This window comes from Callithrix jacchus, chromosome 16, assembly GCF_049354715.1.
Source record: "Callithrix jacchus isolate 240 chromosome 16, calJac240_pri, whole genome shotgun sequence".
Lineage (NCBI taxonomy): Eukaryota > Metazoa > Chordata > Mammalia > Primates > Cebidae > Callithrix > Callithrix jacchus.
The window spans coordinates 2,752,745-2,776,017 of record NC_133517.1 but is presented as its reverse complement, the minus strand read 5'-3'; the positions used below and the strand labels follow the sequence as shown (position 1 = coordinate 2,776,017).

Genomic DNA, 23,273 nt, shown 5'->3' with positions numbered 1-23,273 from the left:
CTATCTATTCATAACAACAGATGTGAGATCTCATCCCTTATATGGTTTTTGCTTGTTTGTCTTGAGACAAGGTTACACTATGGCCTAGGCTGAAGTGTAGCAGCACAATCATGGCTGCTGCAGCCTCAACCGCCCAGGCTCAGGTGACCCTCCCAAGTAGTAGCTGGGACACAAGTGCATGCCACCACGCCAGGATAATTTAATTATCTGCAGAGACAGGACCTCACTATGTTGCCTAGGCCAGTCTCTTTAACTCCTGAGCTCGTGATCCTCCTACCTTAGCCTCCTCAAATATGGGGATTACAGGTGTAAAGCATCATGCCTGGCCCCTATATGTTAAAATGTTCGAAAACCACCTGCTCTGCCCATCTTGCAAAATTGTTCATTTAAGTTATTTAACACTCGTCAACAAATATATATTAACTTGTATCTGCCAGGCACTGCTAAAGAACCCGTTTAAACACACTGGATGATTCAGACTACCAAGTGTGCACTCCCTGCACTGACACAACTTACTAGGACTTGGTAAACAAAAATCAATTATGAAGAAGAAAAATAGGGAATGCAAGAAAAAAAAAAGGAAAACACCAATGATATGACAGAAGTGGGGTTCTGGGTTTTTTGGGGTTTTTCTGAGACTGAGTTTCCCTCTGACACCCAGGCTGGAGTGCAATGGCATGATCTCAGCTCAGTGCAGCCTCCATCTCCCAGTTAAAGTGATTCTCCTGCCTCAGCCTCCCAAGTAGCTGGACTACAGGCACGTGCCACCACACCTGGCTAATTTTTTATATTTTTAGTAGAGACGGGTTTTCACCATGTTAGCCAGGATGGTCTCAATCTCCTAACCTCGTGATCTGCCTGCCTCGGCCTCCCAAAGTGTTGGGATTACAGGCGTGAGCCACCGTGCCTAGCCCTGGTTGCTTTCTATTAGGTGGTCATAAAGGTCTCCCTAAGATCACGTCCTAGCTAGGATCTAGATGATACACCAGCCATGTAAATATCTTGGGGCAGAGGGAACAGCAGAGCCCTAAAAGGTAAATGAGCTTAAGCTGACCAAGGAGCTGAAGGAAGGCTAGTGTAGATGAAGTTGGGAGCACGAGATCAGCTGAAGTGCTTCGGTAATCCACATGAAATACGATCACACTCCATAGGGGGTGGCAGAACAGATGGGAGAGATGGGCACATTTCAGTATAATAGATTTTAAAGATAGGATAGAAATGGATTTGATGTAGGGGATGAGAGGGAAGGAAATAATCAAGGAAAACACCTAAGGTTTTGGCCTAAGCAACTAGGCGAGATGCTGGTTATTAGTTACTAACATGAGAAAGACAGAGGGGAGAACAGGTTGAGAAGAAAATTTAAAAGTGTACTTAGTTTGTGTTAGATGTGAATTGTCTATTACATACTCACATTATTATCTCTGAAATAATAATTTTAATTATTTTTCCTTTTTTCATAGAACAGAAGAGATAATAACCACAATGTTATTGTAGAGATAATAATAACTACAACGCTATACTCGTCACCATTTTCAATGTTTCACAGGTAATAACTCAATGTTAGGAGATTACATACGGAATGCAGGTTTTGACTTCAGAGTGTATGCTGCATGTCCTGCCATAGCAGCTAGATCATGACTCTGGAGCTGAGGGGCAAGGTCAGGGCTGGAGACGCTAATCTCATGTCATCAGCCCGTGGTAACATGCAAAGACCAAGAGCAGAGGAAAGCACCCAGGACTACGCCTGAGAGAGCTCCGTAGAGGGACCGAGTAAAGAATAAATCTACCCTAAAAGTTTTAGACATTATAAAGGAGCCAGGAAACAGAAACTGTATCAGTCTTCTCAGCTGACCTTTGCTCTTGAATCTCTCTAATCTTACTGGTATTCTCTGTCAACACTGTAATTATGCCCTTCCTTTGCCAATCCTGTGTGCTATACCAGGGATATAGATCTTTCAATCCTAAACCATCAGAGGAATACCTGAGATTCATCAAGACCACTGGCCCCGGCATGGAAAAAGATTCAGACTTGACTTTGGTAGCTGCCAACACCCAGAAGCCCTAAAGTCGCATTCATGTGAGCTTCATTTAAAAGTCCTTTTGGATCATGCACAATGGCTCAACCCGGTAATCCCAGCACTTTAGGAGGCTGAGGTGAGCAGATCGCTTGAGACCAGTCTGAGCAACATGGTAAAATACTGTCTCTACAAAAAGCATAAAATTAGCAGGGCATGGTGGTACACGCCTGTAGAGCCAGAAACTCAGAAGGCTGAGGTGGGAGGATCAGCTGAGCCCAGGGAGTCAAGGCTGCAGTGAGCCGTGGTCATGCCACTCCACTCCAGCCTGGGCAACAGAGTAAAACACTGTCTCAAAATATTAAAAAAAAAAAAAAAAAGTTCTTTTGAATGAAACAAAACCTTTTAGATAAGTCTCAGTCCTACTTATTCAAACATAATCCGTATAGTCTATTCCTTAAGTGTTTCTAACACTTCCAGTTATGAGATTAGAATTTAATAGATGAGACTATACTAATCCTGACTCCTATGAAAACTTTTTAAATTTAAACTTTTATTCCAAAATTATAGTTCACACATTTAGCTCCATTTGTTTCCCAAAAGGTAAGCTTTATGTGGATTTTTAGGTTTTATAGAAGTCTAGGAGTCAGAAATCATTTTTGTTTGCTAACAGAGATTGAAAAGGGGATTTTATGCAGGTTGAAACATGCAAAACTAATGATGTGGGGGTCTTTCATGACCTTGGAAAGCAGCAACTTCATATAGCTCAATGTGACGTAGTCCCACAATTTATGAAGTCTCTTCTGCCCCTGATCGTTAAACAATGCATCTTTCTTTCTAGAATGTCTTCTCCCCATCCCCATCAAAAAAATAACCCACATAGAAAGAAATATGACTTTTTAGTGGAATAAAATTTGTAATGAATCAAGATGAAAAATGATGATTCCACTTTAGTAAGCTGTTTAATATGAGCAATTCAATTACTATAAGATACATTAGGCAAAAAAACTGACATATATATATTATTTTGGGGTTTTCCTGTAGTTGCATTCTTTCGCATTTTAACTCCCTGCAATTAATGCAATAATGTCCTCTCAAAAGAAAGCTATTTTGACTTACCACTACACACCCACAAAAACTTATTCTCCATGCATCCTATTACATTTTGGCAAATATCACTTTTTAAAACTTTTTTCATTCTCTGAATATTACTATATGAAGCTTTTATTTCTCAGAAATTCACATAATTCCGGACTAATTTTTAGAAGTTACTGTTGGTTACTGATGACTTTTCTCTACTGCAGAAAGAGTCTCCCTTTATGCACGGTTTCACCTTCCACGGTTTCCATTTTCTACGGTCAACCAAGGTCTGAAAATATTAAATGGAAAAGTCCAGAAATAAGCCAACTCCTAAGTTTTAAACTGTGCAGCTGTTGTAGCTAGTGTAGAACAATCTCATGCAGTCCTGCCTGGGACGTGAATCATCCTCCCACTGTCTACAATGTTTGCACTATATAAACCACCAACCTGTTAGTAACTTAGTAGCTGCCTCAGTTATCAGATAGGAAAAACACAGTATATATGGGATGTTGTACCATTTGCAGGCCCAGACATCCCCTGGAGGGTAACGGAACACATCCCCCAAGGGTAAGGGTGTACACAGAGAAGAGTCAATAGTTTAATAACTCCCATGTATCTGGGCACTCAGCTGCAGCACTCATCACCCTTCCCATGATCACCCCAGATTATTTTGATAAAATGTTTTATATCATTTAGTCTGTAAATATTTCAGAGGTATAATGGATTTTTTAATAAATTTAGGCTCCTCTCCTCCAATTTACCTTATTCTACTAAATTGATTCCTATTTTACATTCACAGTTATAAATGTCATTCAACCAAACCAATGATAGTCTTACCAGCTACTTAGGTTTGTGCTGACATTCTTAAAATGAGGGAAGATAGAAACTGTGCATTCACAGGATATTACCTATGCTATGTAAAGACCATCGACACTATGAAGAAACTGTATCAACTAACGGGCAAAACAATGAGCAGGCATCAAAATGGCAGAATCAAATTCACACATAACCATATTAACCTTAAATGTAAATGGGTTAAATGCCCCAGTCAAAAGACCCAGACCAACAAACTGGATAAAAAGTCAAGACTCCTCAGTGTGCTGTTTTCAGGAAACCCATCTCATGTGCAAAGACACACATAGGCTCAAAATAAAGGGATGGAGGAAGATTTACCAAGCAAATGGACAGCAAGAAAAAGCAGGGGTTGCAATCCTAGTCTCTGATAAAACAGATTTAAACCAACAAAGATTAAAAGAGACAAAGAAGGGCATTACATAATGGTAGAGGGATTAATGCAACAAGAAGAGCTAACGATTCTAAATATATACACACCCAATACAGGAGCACCCAGATAAGCAAGTTCTTAATGACCTACAAAGAGAGAGACTCTTACACAATAATAGTGGGAGACTTCAACACCCCACTGTCAACATCAGACAGATCAACAAGACAGAAAATTAACAAGGACACCCAGCACTTGAACTCAGATCTGGACCAAGCAGGGTGGTGATTCCTCAAGGATCTAGAAACAGAAATACTATTTCACCCAGCAATCCCATTACTGGGCATATACCCAAAGGATGATAAATCATTCTATTATAAAGACACATGCACAGGTATGTTTATTGCAGCACTGTTCACAATAGCAAAGACCTGGAACCAACTCAAATGCCCATCAATGATAGACTGGATAAAGAAAATGTGGCACATATACAATATGGAATACTATGCAGCCATAAAAAGGAAGGATTCATGTCCTTTGCAGGGACACAGATGAAACTGGAAACCATCATTCTCAGCAAACTGACACAAGAACAGAAAACCAAACACCGCATGTTCTCACTCATAAGTGGGTGTTGAAAAATGAGAATACATGGACACAGGGAGGGGAATATCACACACTGGAACCTGGGGGGTGGGGGAGCTAGAGGAGGAATAGCAGGGCATGGGGGTATTGGGGAGGGATCACATTCAGAGAAATACCCAAGGCTGACGATGGGGTGATGGATGCAGCAAACCACCACCATGGCACACGTATACCTATGTAACAAACCTGCAGGATCTGCACGTGTACCCGAGAACTTAAAGTATAAATGGTAATAAACTGTCAGGTAAAAAATAAAATGACAGTATACTGATAGAATTCTGAGATTTTAACAGTGTCAGTTACAAAGTTAAACAGCTGCTGCACAGAAATCAACAAGGGATTCCATGAGCATTCTTTTGTATGATATTTATGGTTAGGCCACTGTCAAAGCCAAGCTTTGAGATTTTCATTACTTCTTTTTATTACTTCCCATCCAGTTAGGAGAGTTTAAACAAAAATGATCATAAACTGTAATTCTAGTATTAGAAAACCAGGAAGGAGAAAATAGTTTCACTTCGTTATTATTGTTGCAAGGAGTTTAAGTAGGGACCAGTGACTGTAGTATAGTCTACTGTAATAAATAGAACGAATATAGCAGAGATAGATAGAATATATAGATGGTCCCTGACTTACAATGGTTCAAGGCAGGGTTTTTCAACTTTACAATGTGTTTATCAGGATGTGACCCCACCTTAAGTTGAGGAGCTCAACTTATGTCTCATGATGCGGTTCCGGACTCTACTAAATGAGTGTCACTCTTGCAATCAAACTAAGGTCGAGCCATCCTAAGTGGGGGACCGTCTGCTGTGTCGCCAGCATTGAATCCACTTCCACTCACAGTGTTTGTCACATACAATGGGTTTATCTGGCCACAGTCCCACCACAAGTCGAGGAGCATTTGTAGTCTACTAAAAAGTAGACTTCACGGAAATAATCAGATAATACAAGCCAAGTGATAATCACTGACTCTGGTGCTAGAAAGAAATGAATGTCCTGTACTTTACTATGTCCCAGAGCATACCCAGTGACACCTGATTTTTACTAGACAGGAAGTTTAAATAAACATTTCCACACAGTAACCTCATGTTTCCAATAGAATAAGTCTCTCTTACGATAATCCTTTTTTATCATTCTTGTTTTATCTTTAATTTTCTTGTTTTATACGGATTGTTATATATGGACTCAAATCCTTTTTGTAGGTAGCCAAAGTATATATTAGCAAATGTATTTGAAAACCAGGGTTGCTAACACTTTCTGAATTATGAAAGGTTGAAACCTTTTTAGGACTGCTTAATTTCTTTCTAAATGAGATCACAACGAGAGCACAGAGTCTGACTCACAAATCTGTAAAGAGCGGTCGGTCAACATCTCTCCTCTGAGATGGTGGTTCCCGTTAGAGAAAAACGCTTGCAAAGTACTCTCCCAAGGTCAAGCTGAAGAAACGGTTATGCCCCTAACACTCTCAGCAAGCAACACTCACCAGAGAGCCACGTGAGCCTCTCTGCATCATCACATGCATTCTTCCCAAGGGTGGAGGAACGGCTAGGCTTGTGTATTTCAGCGGCGCAAAGAACAGCTGGCCATGTTTGGCTGTCATTCCTTCCTCTTTTCCTCTGGGATGTGCCTACTTTCCTCTAGGACTCACACCTTGACTAGGCTCTGTTCACCACGTATTTAAAGGTAGACTCCCACGGTGGCAGGCTGGCGCCGCTGCCTCAAACTGGGTGAGTGGGTTGGTCTGTCTAACGTCAGGGTAGAAGGCAAAGCCATATTCTCTCACCTACTTTGCCTGGTAACAAAGCTGACCTCTCAACCTTTATCTATGTGACCTCCAAGCCTACCTCCATTTGCTAAGAACTTAGGCAGGGAAGAGCAAATACAGTTTACTAGCCCTCCCAAAAACTCAACATCACTTTTTATCAAGCCATTACTACGTGCCAGGCACTAAGAAAAGCACTTTACAAATATTACTACTTCAGGCCGAGCGAGGTGGCTCATGCCTTTAATCCCAGCACTCTGGGAGGCCAAGGCAGGAGGATCACTTGAGGTCAAGAGTTCAAGACCAGCCTGGCCAAGATGGTGAAACCCTGTCTCTACTAAATATACAAAAATTAGCCAGGGCTGGTAGTGGGCATTTGTAATCCCAGCTACTCAAGAGGCTAAGGCAGGAGAATTGCTTGAGCCTGGGAAGTGGAGCTTGCAGTGAGCCGAGATCCTGCCACTGCATTCCAGCCTGGGCAACAGAGTGAAACTCCGTTGTAAAAACAAAACAAATATTACTTCATAGAATTTTCAAAAACACCCCAAAAGTACCAAAGTTACACAGCTCCAAAGAGAGTAGTAGAATGAACACTGAAAATAAAATTATATCTTTCTATAAAGCCAAGTTCCTATGAAATAAATTCATTTCAAAGGCAAACTAAGGCAAGAGGTTACTTTTTGGCAAATAATTTTACCTCACAGTTAACAGAACTATGGTCTAAGCCAAACCAATGAATCCCACTCTCTCCTCTCCTGTTCAAGCTCTCATCCACCCCATTAGGCTGCTCACTCCCTCCTTCAAACTCTTCTTTCTTGGGTCTCCAACACCCTGGGGACCTGACCCTAGTTCCCCCCACCTCTGGCCTCTCCTTCCCTACTTCACCTTCCTCCATTTTCTCTGGAAACTGGCGGACCTCAGGTCCAGCTCCAATATCTCCTCCTTACTTCCACTTTCCGCTAAGTGATCTCATCCATTTCCATACCAGCCTAAAATGCCACGTTCATGTTGAGGGTCTCCATTTCCACCTTGCTCATGCAGTCCTCATGCCACCTGACTACCTGACATTTGTCTGTATGGTTAACAGACAACTCACACATGGTGAAAAGAAAATGTTGGGTCTTTCTGTACCTATTTCCAAATCATGCCATTTCCAGTCTTCCCAGCAACAGTACATAATGCCAGCACTCAGAAAGCCTCAAGGGAAAACAAATTCCTCTTTTTCTGCCACCCACACTCCTTAGAGTCTGATATTTTTCTGCCTCCAAACAGTGCCATCCACACCATCATCCACTCTCCCCTGGGTGTAAGAAAAGCCTGCTGACTGGCTGCCTGCCTGTTTTTCCCATGATAATCCATCCTCCACAGCAAGCCAATGAGCTTCCACCACTCTGGACCTTATGCCTGGTCTGAAAATGACCAAGATCTTTTCAGCCTAAAGCCTTCTGTATTCACTGTCTCTGTGTATGAAAAATGCTGCCACTAAATCTTGATGTGGCAAGCCCTTTTCTATTACTCTAGTCATAATTTAGATGCTGCCTTGACGGAAAGGTCTTCCTTACCACCACACCTACAGTAGGTGCCCTTCCTACCACCAGTGACTTGCAACCACATCACAAACTATAATTAATACATTTGGTTTTGCATGTATTCTTCTTACATTTCCATGAAAGTAGCTAACAGTGTCTGGTATAAGGTGAGGGCTTTATTTTACCAAAAGAAAAGTTGAGGCTGGGCATGGTGGCTCACACCTACAATCCCAGCACTTTGGGAGGCCGAGGTGGGTAGATCACTTGAGGTCAGGAGTTCCAGGCCAGCATGGCCAACATGGTGAAACTCCACCTCCTCTAAAACTACAAAAATTAGCTGGGTGTGGTGGCACACACCTGTAATCCCAGTTGCTTGGGTGGCTGAGGCACGAGAATCGCTTGAACCTGGGAGGCAGAGGCTGCAGTGAACCGAGATGGTGCCACTGCACTTCAGGCTGGGCAACAGAGCAAGACTCTGTCTCAAAAAAAAAAAAAAAGCAGAATAAATCCACCACATATCTTACTGTGTAAATACTGAATTCTTCATAATGACTCAGTCTTAAATCCCAAGCGTACAGATTGAATACTGTTAGTCACAATTCAATCAGACAGTAGAAAGAGCTACTCACGGAGTCCCACGGAATCTGCTTTGCCATTATCATTCTTACTGGGTTGCACAAGTGGAGCAAATGAAACAGCAAGGATATTTTTACTTTCCCAAGTGTTCTGTCCAGTTCGCATAATCTGGGTTAACTATTTAGAGAAAAAAAAAGAAAGTGAACAGCTTAATCCTACCAATGTGGTCACCGTACAGTCAAAATTTTGTTTTAAGGGCACAATGCCAATGAGAGCCATACACTCACTTATATTTAAATGTAATCCAATTAATTCCATTTAAATATGTGCTATAAAATATCAAAGGAGTGAAAATTATTTGTTGGTAATACAGGTATTTTAATACAAATGGGGTACTCAAATGTGGCCAAGTAAGTCTGCAATGTCAGATCCGGGTCTGACAGTGTCTAGGAAAGCACTACTATCCATACAGGCCATTGCCTTCCAAAACACATGTCTGAGACAGGTTCACTGATTTGGTTAAAGGCATTCTATTAATAAGGCCATATTTTGACTACTGTGCCAACAAGCTGACTTCATGCTCATTCGTCATGAAGATTCTAATTCAACCCCCAACTTGATATTTCACAAATAAATGTAGTTACAAAGAGACTAGGAGTTTTACCATTTCAGCAAACATCACTGGTCACAGAAAAAAAAAAATAGCTCAATACACATCTTGTTCAAGTTTAATTAGTATATTCAACTTATACCACAAAAAGCAGCTCGCTATTCTATTTAGTATTTGTAAAACAGTATAGCGTAAGTGTTCCACAAAATATTGATAAGGAGGTCACATTTTATACATTTGAAAATGCATTGTTAAAGAAAAACAAATTAAAAAAAGATTTTTAACTGGGAGTCTAAACCCTGGAAGCATCCTAATAATATTTTTCCATGAACTTTTTAAACTGAGTATTTGTATACTCTGCCTTTTTAATACCTGACAAATGACTTGCTACAGAGCATAGTACATGGTAATAATGAGATCCACTGGGCTGCAAATGACACATGGTGATGTTAAGGGGCCTCCAAGATATATATACACTCCACAACTATCATGCTAGGTCCCAGCCGTCTTCAACATTCTACCTCCACTACACAAACTGCAAGGTCTTTTAAACATTTCAGATTTCAGTTAATGTGAATATTAGAGATTATATTTTTAAATGTGTTTTTATAACTTTTTAAAGTAATTTGCTTCTGAAAGATGTACCTATTTTCTGAATAAACTAGTAGTTCTTACATTATACCTAATAATTCTAAACCAAGGCAAAAAATATAAATTTAATCATGTTCATGAATAGCTGAAGCTCAAATGAGTCTATACGGTACTGATGAAGATTTTTTTTTTTTAGTTCACTGGTTTTATTAACAAAGTTAAGCCATTCAAAATCAAACCACAGACAGGATTTCTTTTCTTTTCTGAGACAGGGTCTCGCTTTGCACCCAGGCTGGAGTGCAGAGGCACAATCACGGCATACTGCAGCCTCCACCTCCTGGGCTCAAGCGATCCTCCCACCTCAGCCTTCTGAGTAGCTGGGACTACAGGTGCACCACCACCATGCATGGCTAATTCTTGTATTTGTTTGTAGAGACGGGGTTTCGCCATGTTGCCCAGGCTGGTCTTGAACTCCTGGGCCCAAGCAATCTGCCTGCCTCAGCCTCCCAAAGTGCTGAGATTACAGGCGTGAGCTACCATGCCTAGCAAGGATTTCCTTTCACTGTGCTCAAAGAACTGAAGAATATGGGAAACTGAGCAGCTGGCAGAGAACATCACATTCAACTTTTAGGTGAGCAAACTAGAGGAGGAAGCAGCATGCTAAATGCCAGGCACAGGGAGTAGCTGAGCTGAACTGAAAGAGCTGCCTCTAGTCATAATAGAGAGATCTTTTCCCTATTTGCTTTGTTTAAATCATCAGATGTTTCAAGTTTTTTCTAAACAAATAAGATAGATCTGGTGAAAAGTATTTTTCTTTAAAAGTTACAATTACTTTTCACTGAATAACATTTCTTAATCTTTTTTTATTTTTTTTTTAAAGACGGGGTTTCACTATGTTGGTCAGGCTGGTCTTGAACTCCCGACCTCAAGTGATCCACCTGCCTTGGCCTCCAAAGTGCTTGGATTACAGGTGTGAGCCACCATGCCCGGACAACGTTTCTTAAAGAAATGTGCTTGCTTCCTCGGCCACGAAACAAAAGGAGAGTAAAAGTTACCTGATCCTCTATAGGCATGACTAATATGCCTCCAACTTTTAGCAATATTTTCATGTAGTTCTCATGGTCTTTCTGGACTCCAGCTCCACAATAAATTCGATCATACTGATGACTGTCAGATGCTATCTGGAGGCAGTTACCGACAACAAATGCAGGTTCACAGAACTCAAATCTGCATTGAAAACAAATATATTTTAATTCATTTAAGCAAAACATTAGCTCTAAGAAATTTACCATAATCCAGTCCTTTAAAATAATGAAGTTACCAAAATTAATTATGAGGACAAAATTATTACAAACTTCATTTAACTATATTTAATATGTTTAGCACTCATCAAATGTATTATTTTATTATCAATGACATGGGACATGTGTTGTCAAAACATTAACAGTTTTGGCCACACTGAAACCTCACTGAAGTATTAAGAAATAAATATAATGGAAAGCCCATCACAACCTCAATATTGTGATACCCCCAAAATAACACGTGGTAACAATGAGCATCACAAGGATCTATAAGTGAGAAAAGGCTTCACTCTGCATTGTCCTTTCCAAAAAACATGAGGGGTCAGCAGAAATGAGAAGACTGTAGAATTCATCTCGGTTTGACACTTTTGCTGAGGGTAACAGTGGGATAGCTTTGTCAAAAAAGAGAAGAGTATCCTGACCACATACCCTTGCAACCACTGAGGTTAGGAAGAGTTTCTAATAAACTTCGTCTGAGGAACATTACTGGTTGGGACAAAGAGGAGAATGAATACTACTTTTTTCATGCACTGCTTTGGCCCTGATGATCTCCCTGAGCAACAGGAGATATGTATGATTTCAAAAGTATTTTATCTGGGCTGCTTGTTCCTGGTTACAGTGTTGGTTCATGGTACACACAGTTATGCGTTTACAACCTATCCTATCTGGACTTGCACTTTATTTCTTAAATTTTGATAAACAAAACTGAAAACAGGCTCTAAGATAAGCATAATTAAAACTCCAATGCACTAATAAGATGGGTAATCTTTTTAAAATTAATTCATATCCTTTCACTTTTAAGTTGAGTAAAGTTACTATGATCATAGGGCAAAAGCAGACTATTATTTGAGGATGAAATAATTTACAGTAAAAGGTCTGGCATGCACTGAAAAATAACACTTTTGAATAACAGTCATTTCATTCTATAAAATATATCTTGTCCTTTCAGTAATCAATAGACTTATTACACAGTAAGTTTCCATTCGGAGTCACTAAAACACAGACACATTATAAACATCTATTTTCTAAAGAAGAAAATTTACCAAAATGTATGCCCTGTCCTAATTTCTTGTCTTTTTGGTGGAATGGGATAAAAGGTGGGGTGGGAAGGGTTAAGGGTGCCCCTGCGCCCCTACACTAAGGCAGTCCACGCCCCATCATTTCTTTTACTGTAACTGCCATCTCACTGATCACATTTTTCAGGTCTCTCTTCCATCCCTTTGCTCTGTACTGCACAAGGTAAGTGGGTAACTTCAAGCTCCCAGGAGTGCTACGTGGAGGATCTTTATGAGTCCACCGTCAAGTCCTTCTATGAGACCTTTCCTGTCTCTGCTCGAGCCTGAACACACTACTCTGCAGGCAGACTGAATTACTTGCTTCTGATTCCTTACAGGACACTTACACTGTGTTTTGAAATGCTGCAGCTGTGTATGTGCTGTTCCCTTAACTAATATACCCTTCCCCTCTCCTTCTACCCTTAATAAATGCCTGGTATCTTCTCAAGATACAGATCAAATATTAGCTTGGCAATGAAATCTTACTCAATTCTTGAACAGTACCTCGTTCTTTCTCCTGGCACAGCACACACAAAATGGGAGCTTACCTCGGTTAGAGAATCATGTTTAATTTATCTTTCATACTCAAAACGATGGCATGCCTCAGATTGTTTAAAGTATGGCCAAAATACAATTATTGGCTTTTAAGTAACTAGATACTATAGATCACATGGTTTAATCATCTTATCAAATTCACAGTAAGCATTCTTTAAAAATAAGTTGGACTATTTTAGTAAAGTCTATCTAAAAATCTTAAAGAAATTCATTTAAATGCTTTAATTTTATAATAATTTATATCAACCTCATATTTTTCAGAATGAATGTGAGCAGGGAATTTAAATAATTAAAAATTTTTGAATTATTAAACCTCTTTGTCAAATATGTTAAATCAACTAAAAAATATACTTGTAGCTTTAAAAGCTTCCTACTAGTTAAAAATACGCGGTAGCTTACAGAACTACTGCCAAGGAAAACACCATCACAGGTCACGGCAACTTACAATTAAAACCACTTCTCATGTTAGTGATGTTTTATACATGTTCATCACAGCAAAATAAATTAGAACTTAGTGTTTGATTCTAAAATTAAATGTGTGGCTCTGGCAAGTTACCTCACACATTAATTCCACACTTCCTTCAGTCAAATACTATTTACTGAGAACCAGCTTTGTGCAATGACTGAGGATATAATGGGAGATACTCGTGTCTGTATCTATTGGACGAGACAAGCATCGAACAATCCTATTAATTGAAACATAATTTGCAACTGTGATAAATGCTCTAAGGGGAAATGACAGGCCTGGGGATCAGAGAAGGGCTCCCTGAGAAATGGCAAGCTGGGATCTGAAAGGTGAGACAGGACAATCTAGAGCCACACGATTAAGATAAAAGCCGCCAACCACTGTGATGAGTAAACCCTTACAATGTGGCTAGTTCAAGTGTAGCTGTACTGTAAGTTTAACATTCACATGGGTTTTCGAGACTTTTTAAAAGAATGTAAACTATCTCAGTAATTCTTTGATATTTGTATATTAAAATATCATACGTCTTAATAGTCACACAAAATGGAAATACTAAATAACTACCCTTTCACTTATTAAAGAGTTGCTTCTCATACTTTCTCCTTAACACAATCTTCCCTTTGAAACATTTTTAAAATTTATTTTCCTGCTAGAATATTTCTTCTGAATTTAATTGGATCTCCATCACCTATTACTGTCCTCAAAATACATATATTAAATAAATGAACCATATGAGAAATATAAATGTTTTGTCTTTTCTACCTACCAACGTTAAACATGAACCCAAATTTGACATATTAAATATGCTAATCACAAAAATCTCAGGAGTAGAAAAGAAAGCTTCCCTAGAGATAAAGTTACAGAAAAAGCATATGCCTACGGTACTTCTTTTAATTCTTTTAATTTTTAAAATATAGAAACAGAGTCTTGCTGTGATGCCCAGGCTGGTCTTGCACTCCTGGCCTCAAGTGATCCTCCCACTCCAGCCTCCCAAAATGCTGGGATTAGAGGTGTGAGCCACTGTGACCCGCCACCTATGGTACTTCTTTGCAGTAATACAATAGTTTATGTTTCGCTAAATTGGTTACTATAACTGTACCTTCATGTTACAAAATACATAGTTTTTTCCCAACATGCCAAAAGAGGAAAAACAAACTCTTGCCTTTAATGAATAATTAACTCTCCTATAATAAAAGGCAGGTTTTTCTTGGGCTAGAGGGCTTTCTGAAGATCTCAAATCAACCATCCTTATTATTCTAGTACACGACATGAACATTTTTCCCTCTAATGTAAAGCAGAAGAAGTATACCTATCTAAGAGGAATTATTAATACAAAGGATCACTGCAGAGGAAAATCAAATCTCTAAATTAATAAGTAATTTCTAGTCATTGCAACTCTGCTTCTAGCAAACACATATGGGATCTTTATACTTTCATTTAACATGTTTAAATTGATTACCAGAATACTCAAATTCGAACGTTTACTTGAATTTAAGACAATATTCAAAAAGGAGTGCACTATTACAAAATGTAAAAATAAAAATTGAAAGACAAAAATATTGTACAGGGTATTTTTAAATGTTGGCACTGAAAAATCTGGACCGTATAAGAGAACTCATATGCCAAACACACTGCAAAGAAGACGGTAACATGCCAATGTAACGGTTGTAAAACATGTCCACCAGAGAAAGTGTCCTATCTAGGATCGTAAGTACAGCTTAACCTTTTCTGGCCATAATACATGAAACTTCACAATCAGTTAAAGAAAAAAGCTCTTGAACTGCATATTCTTAACTTTTCTTCAATCTGTAAAGCGATTAAGGATTAACTTTCCAATAAAGTAATTATAGTTGAACTTTGGTTTTTCTGACTGGGTATACCATTGAGAATCTTAAGACATTTTGTATTCTGATAGTAATATCATGGCTCATTTATCTTTTTTTTTATTTTTTGAGCGGGGGGGTCTTGCTCTGTTACCCAGGCTGAAGTGCAGTGGCACGATCTTAGCTCAGTGAAATCTCTACCTCTCGGGTTCAAGAAATTCTTGTGCCTCAGCCTCCCGAGTTAGCTGGAATTGGCTAATATTTTGTATTTTAGTAGAGATGGGGCTTCACCATGTTGCCCAGGCTGGTCTTGAACTCCTGAACTCAGGCAATCCACCTGCCTGGGTCTCCCACAGTGCTGGAATTACAGGTGTGAGCCACTCCTCCAGGCCCATAACTTATTTTTATACAGCATTCTATGTAAACAAATTCATAACAATCAGGTTATACAACGGCCAAAACTTCAGTTTATATTTTTTCCAAATGGTAACAATTTTTCAGGTAGGCCAGGTGTGGTGCTTCACTCCTGCAATTCCAGCATTTTCAGAGGCCAAGGTATAAGGATCACTTGAGCCCAGGAGTTCCAGACCAGTCTGGGCAACGTGGCAAAACCCTGTCTCTATATATATTTTTTAAACCGTTAGCTAGGCATGATAGCACACGCCTATGGTCCTAGCTACTCCAAAGGCCAAGGTGGGAGGAACTCTTGAGCCCACAAGCTGGAAACTATGGGTAGCTATGACCATGTCACTGCACTCCAGCCTGTGTGACACAGCAAGACCCTGTCTCAAAAAAAAAAAAAAAAAAAATGCAGGTAAATGTTTACTGATATTTGTATATATATTTATATATGTGAATAACTAGACGGTTGATTCAAGACACAAATGGTAGCCACCATGTTATCAAGCAGAGTAAATTACAACTTCTATTGTTTCTTCCAAAGTAGAGAAGAAAACAAAAAAGAATTTTCCCCCTTAGGCTCTGACTATCTTCTGAAAGCTGTACCTTACCTACGCTTCCACAAACCTATAGAGGTAGAGGACACATTTTAAACTACAAATACAATTTCTATATAATCAATTAGACTGAACAATAAACTCAATGAAAGTTCTCAGTTTATTACAAAATAATACTACACTATTTATAAAATTTCACACATAAATTAAAAATGATGAAAGAGAAAATCTGAAATCTACCTTTTTACATCAACCACACAATAAATGAAATCTGAGAAGAAAAAAAAACGGCAGAGTCTACTTGACCTGTGGTTACAATTACTTGTAAAAGAATGGTTGGTGTGTTCCCTCCCTAATTGTTATACTTGATTTAGGAGTTCATTAAAATTTTATGTTTATAAGTAAAATAAAAAGTAGCAATCATTTTTATGCTTTGAAAAAAATGTTCAAAACAAAATTTCTGAGATAGAGATGACCCACACTCCGAAATTATGCTACCAAAAAGATGTTATCTGTACACAGAAAAAAAAATCAACAGTCCTGAAATGTATATAACCACAAAAGCATTCATTCTAGGTTTATAATCATTTATTGATTCAAACCTGAAAATCCAATGAATATTTTTCAGATTCTCTTATGCGGATAGGGAAAAGTAATTGACATACTATCAATAAAATATACCCTTAAAATCATTTATGAAAAATATAGAGCATATAGATATCTTGGTTTAGAAGATGAACACTTGCCCAAAATAACACCAGGATTCTAATCACTTACCTTAGCCGTGGCTTTCTTTATAGGTGCATGTTGGAATATCTCCATCTTCAGGCGGACAGATGATTTCGTTCACAGCAGGGACCTTGCCAACTTGCCCATATAATTCTTTTGATAAGCTGCTAGGAGATCAGGGTGACCTAGCCTTGCCCTGTAGCTTCCCTCTTAGACGGATAGTCTAGGTCTAGGAGCTGACTGAGAGTAGAAAAAACAACATTCCCCTTCAATACACTGTTGAAGTGGGGCTGACAATTTGCACACGTAGTTTATCATGTGCCACAGGATGCTGTTACTGAAACTTTAGACAATTATTCCAGCGGAATAAAGAAACTTCGAGGACGTGGAAAAGAATCCTACCTTGTTCTCACACCTCATCCAAAATAACCTGTTAATGTATCACAAAAACTTCTTTTCCTTGAAATATTCTGTCAAAATACGCATTTTGAGTTTTAAGAACCATGGCTGCTTTATTAAGATAAAACAAAACTTCAGACGTTTCCATTGTGAAGAAAACCAAGGGAAATGTTAAACTCTCGATCTCCAAATACACTTGTACAATTCAAGGACTCTTATAACCAAGAATTAAGCTATTGAATTATAATTTTCTGTAAAACAAAACTTTACGTTTTCAAGTGTTTTCCCTCTCAAATGTATCAAACGCATCTCAGAATAATTCAAGCATTATCCCAAGCAATGTGCTGTAAGTAAATACAGTTCTTGTTCATTAAAGAAAGCATGAGAGAAATCCACAGTAACAAAAACAACGTCCACACATTCTACAGGAAATGTGACCAATAAGTCCTATACAGGTGAGACCTTTTATTGCTGAAATTGTAGTTCAACAATTTCTTCTTCTAAAGATGTGCTGGAAGCCATGCAACCTTTCCCCACGCCACTTCTAGCAGAGGTTAAAATACACAACCGAGAGTCCCGATGGCTACACTCAAGGGTTCCTCTGTCTCAACATCTGCACGTCTGTCATAATTTAAAAACGTATTTACGTATCTGTCGTAAGTTGAAAGTGGAGTGACAATCTCTAACAATTGTTCTAAAACTACTTGTGAACATTATTAGAATACCAATGTGTTCACATATTTGAGAAATATTTTGAAATTATATTGAATATATAATGAATTATATATAGGAAAACGTTCAAATAAGCATAATTCTCACAAAGATGAATAAAAGATGACAGAATACAGAAACATCTAATTTTCAAATGCAAATCATATGTGAAAAATGAACATATAATTTAAAATAAGGCTAGTAGATACAACCATATCAACTAAATCTTCTAACTCAACATATAAAACTTAGACCTCAACTAAACTTGGAGTGAGTTGCCTCCCCCAGCCATCCCTGACCCCAGTAAAACTTCCTGGCATAGGCAAGTGTCAGTGAACAAGGAGGCATGCTGTTGTGTATAAATGCCATGGTGAGTTACGTGAGCTACACACTGACAGCATGGCTTCATGCTAATGTGAGGAAGGTAAATGATGGAAATGAAAGTGCTGCTTCACCGTTCCTATCCAAGTTGCTAGGCTGTAATTCATTGGTAGCAGCCCCTTGCTAGGAAGAGATATTAGAATAAATCAACATTTACATGATAAGAGCCAAACTAGAACTAAGTAAAAAGACTCCCAGGCTCGGGTGATAGCCTCTTTGTCTGACCCTCGGTTTTCTCATCTGGGAAATGTGAACATGCCAATTCATACTGTGGATAAAACGTTTAGGACGGTTAACACTAACGCACAGACAATGCATAGGAGGTGCGATTATTTTTTACCACCTCGTTACTGTCTTTGTTCCTGACATCATGACTCATTTCTACGGCAAAAAACACAGAGACAATGGTCTCTGGTTCATATGGAACGAAAATCTCCAATCATTCAAATTACATTATACTCATTTGGCTATGGACACTGTCAGATTGTCAAAGTCACAGCTATAAGTCATCTAGGAGGAGAGGAATACAGATTTCCAGCCTACTGCTTACAAGAACATGGCCCTCTCCAAAGCATGCATTCTAGGGGCCAAACCAATAATACGTGTATATGCATCACATACCTGTGGCCATAAATAAGTGCTATACTAATAATCAATTCATTTGCAAAGTATTTGCAGGGTAAAAAGTTTATAATTCAGGCTCCTGTAACTAACATCCTCTTCGAAGTAACTGGAGCCGGAGAGATGTCTTTTAACTGTATCCGCCCAAATGCTGACTCACCATTTGACTTTCCCAACGTCCTTCTTTTCTCTCAGAAGCCAGATATCTAAAGGCCTTTACTTGTCCAGCTAAAAACAGAATGTTTAGGAGAGCATGTGTAAAAGTACGACAGGAGTCAGCAAACTACGGACAGCATGCCAAGTCCAGAGGCCAGCTCATCAACAGAGCGCTAGTGTAAATAGTGTGACTGGAACACCCTCACGCCCATTCATTTCCATGGCATGTGTTTCCAATTTCATACTGCAAAGCAAGAGTCAGGTGGTGGCAACAGAGACCATTTAGCTTAGGAAGCCTCAAAGATTTACTCACTGGGATTTGTGGGGAAAGCTTGCCAATGTTTCAGAGGACCCTTGCAATCTCATCATTTTTATAAGAGAATTTCAGTGAATTTAAGAATACCATATGTAACAAAGGATTACATCAGACACGAAACTTACTCCTTCCCTCCCATCTCCATTACAGTAAATTCAGAGTAGCCTCTCTAAATTATTTCATTTGCTGACATGAGACTAAGACACAGACACTTTAAAAGTACAGAAAAGAAAGACTACTACTTTCAAGACACAGGAATCAAGCTTTACACAACATAAAAACATATATTTGTACTTTATTTGAGAAAGGGTCCCACTCTGTCGCTAACACTGGAGTGCAGTGGTGCAGTCTCAACTCACTGCAACCTCTGCCTCCTCTGTTCAAGTGATCCTCCCACCTCAGCCTGCCAAGTACCTGGGAATACAGGCATGTGCAACCATGCTCAGTTGATTTTTGTATTTTTTTTTTTTTCCTTTTCTGTAAAGATCATTTCACCATCACTGACCAGGCTGGTCTCAAACTCCTGGGCTCAAGCAAGACACCTGCCTTGGCCTCCCAAACTGCTAGGATTACAGGTGTGAGCCACCATGCCCAGCCTATATTTGTGTTCTTAAAAAGGTCATCTAACATTATATATTCTAATGCTGATTAGCGTAAGGATTTTTTCCCCTCTACTGTATTTGGGAGTTTCTATGATCTTAAATAAATGTATATAAGAAAATTTTAAAAATGCAATTGAAATCATAAGTGACATGATAATACTTTTGAAAAGGGGATTGATTAAAAAAAAATCCAAACTGACAGGATAAAAAAGACTGGAAGAATATTAGGTTTCAGCTATTTATTCTCTCTCCTTTACACATAATCAGGGATAATCTGGTACTAAGGAATACATAAATGGCAATTAATTTTCCTCAGTTATTTTATATTTTGTTAACTAAAATATGTACTTTGATAAACCGTACATAATTTAACAAAACGGCTTAGAAATAAGATTTTTAAAACCGCTTTGCCCAGAAAGCTTGTAAAATTTTAACTTGAAAATTAGTTGAAATATTATCCACAAACATCAAGAGAAATTGAAAATAAAACACTTGTAAGAAAAAAATATCATTTTATAATTTGTCTCTGAAACCAAACTGTATAAATGTAACAAAAAACTTGCAGAACTGTGTTCTTCAAGACTAGTTCATAAAAATAAGAATCTGTTTCAAAAACAACCTGTAACAAACACTTGAGAGGTAACTACATATAATAATTAAAACAAGACCATTGAAAACTATAGAGAAACATATCAGTCACATCACTGTATTTCATGATGGATAATTTGATGAATAACAAACCTATATAACACAGTAACAACAAAATAAAACTAAAGAAATAGAAAGCAGGGAAATTTGTGCATTTTACAATTACAAAAATAAGAGAAATTTTTAAAAATTGAGATACTTAAATAAGTAGTCTTGAAACTTATCTGTGTTGTGGATTATTATTTAAATTACATCAACATAGAAATGCTTTAAATTGCATATTTTACTGTTTCCCAGGACTATACCCACTTGCCAGGAATAAACTGGAGCTCCAGACACTTGTACAGATTGCTTCACTGATTCAAGAGTCTTCCTTGAGTCTGCTCTGCTCAAATAATGACCCGAAACGGAATTATCTGTGTCTTCATGTATTAATAGGTGTAATCTATTAATAACTAATATAAAACCGCTTAAATAGACCTTAAACAGTTGATTTTACTAATACTACTTTTATATTTTCCAAGTTCAAATGTATTCAAAAAGCCCTTTTGTGTACATTAACGTTCAAGATAAAAACAAATACTTAATAGCAGTTAAATAAAATGAACAAAATTCTATAGGTCTAATAACTGTATACAAATATATTCACGACTACATCTTAAGCACTTACTATGCTATTGTAATTCTCAAGACAGAGAGAAACAATAAAGACACAAAAGGATGCTAAAATTGAAACCAAATTTCTTATCAAATAATTTGGACTAAACATTTATTTCTACCAATGTGCTTTTCTTGAAAATAGGATATGAAAGGCTTACACAGTAAGCCTTGAAAACTGAATCAAAAATGTGCATTACACGTGTTTATAAAGACCGGCATAAACAAGATAAAGGATGGTGCTCGGTAAATTAATGCAGAACACCGAAATGATTGCTTCAATCCATTGAACCACAGTGAAAATAAAACACGAGCATTTCCCAACTCCCCCGTGCCTGTCTGTGGCCTTTAACATAGTTACAATCACACCTGGGTAGACTCAAGACCTTGCCTTCACTGTAAGTACTGCGGATTTTGCTCCGTTACATCAGGTTTCTATTCTTCAATCAAATGCCACTTGCCAGAGGATAAATACAGACTGGCATTGCAAAGGAGGACGAAAAAAGTGCAAGAGAAAGGGGAGAAAGGGCAAAGGGAGGAGGGGAAAAAACCATTCCTCTAAAGATATTTACAAGGGTTTTGGCTTCTCTCCTGGTGCTGTTCTTCAATCTAGATCTTTTAGAACAGAGCCCTCAGTTCTGATCTAGCCCCCTCCCCCTCAAGTTGTTGACAGCCATGGCCACGAGCTGAAGATGAGGGTCCACTCCCAACAAGCCAAGTTGGAATTCTCAATGCTTTTGCCTGAAAGTTTGTTCTTTAAAGTGACTGTGTTCTATGCTTGTGTTTTCTATCGTTTTTAACACTTTATCTCTTTGAAAATAAGATACACAGAGAAATGAGATGTAAAAGCTCTCCAAGTTTTACACAATTTCAAAGAGTTCATGAACATCGGCATAAGTGCCCTTGCTCCACAGCAATGCAAAATTCTAGTAGGATTACACACCAAATGGCCTTTTCCTGCCAGCCCAAGGACAAAAGCCTGTACAATGTTTCTTCTAAAGGGAGTTCCATTGTGAGTTCAAAACAATGGTTTTATAAACTAATTTCTCATAAACAATCCTATCACAAGACATATCAATGTATTTCTATGATCATTTCTTCTGGATATATTACAAAGTAGCTGAATATGTTAAAGTCTTTTGTGTTCTGATAGGGACCACCTCGTATGATACAACTGAAGATTCAGCAAAGAACTATTAAATTACTATTCAAAAAGTAAAACAAGAGTTCCAGAAAAATACTGCAATCACAGTATTATATAGTATCTCCATAAAAAATACTTGAATAATGTTTCATGAATTCAACATTGCTAATAATGGTAGTAGCAAAAATTTACTAGATTTATAATTGACTATAAAATTACATATAGTAAAAGTTAGCATGGAAGAGTCTTAACTTTTTCTCATTTTACGGTGCACTGATTTTTGCTGCATTCAGTTGAGCAACTCAGGATCAACAACAGTGTTCAAGAATAGACGTGTTCCATGTGTCTGTTTAGTAAGTCATTTCAAACCCAACTGTAGATGTGAATACTTACCTATCAAAGCTATCACTATTTTTGATGAAGCTCTCCAGCTTTTCCTTGGCATATTCCACCACATCTGAATGAAGCTCAATTCCATGATTTATTCCAAAAGGACCTGCAATCGTAGCAGCATTTTTATAAAAATTATTAATCATATGCCCTTACGGAGCTCTTTTAAGTTCTGCTCATTTATACGTCACAGGAGTATTTAAAGACAGCTTGAAATATGCAAATACCTCCTAGCCACAGCCTTAAAGGTTGAATGGAAATCTATGTACATTGCTTTAATGTAAAAAAAGAAAAAACAAAACAAAAAAAAAAACAAAACCAAAAAACAGTTCACCC

At 38.2% G+C, this 23,273-nt stretch overlaps 1 protein-coding gene across 4 annotated transcripts in view; it reads right to left on the bottom strand.

Moving 5' to 3' along the window:
* The window catches only part of PCMTD1 (protein-L-isoaspartate (D-aspartate) O-methyltransferase domain containing 1), an 86,397-nt gene that overhangs the window by 2,909 nt on the left and 60,215 nt on the right, over positions 1 to 23,273 (bottom strand). For 2 of the 4 annotated variants that reach the window (XM_078352463.1, XM_017965336.5), the window contains 3 exons: positions 22,941 to 23,043; positions 11,083 to 11,254; positions 8,880 to 9,003 (listed from right to left, as the gene is read on the bottom strand). In XM_078352463.1, the coding sequence (XP_078208589.1) occupies positions 8,880 to 9,003; positions 11,083 to 11,254; positions 22,941 to 23,043 (399 nt within the window). Of the gene's footprint in view, positions 1 to 8,607; positions 8,726 to 8,879; positions 9,004 to 11,082; positions 11,255 to 16,960; positions 17,153 to 22,940; positions 23,044 to 23,273 lie in introns of all 4 variants that reach the window. The other 2 variants (XM_078352464.1, XM_078352465.1) reach the window with 2 other exon arrangements.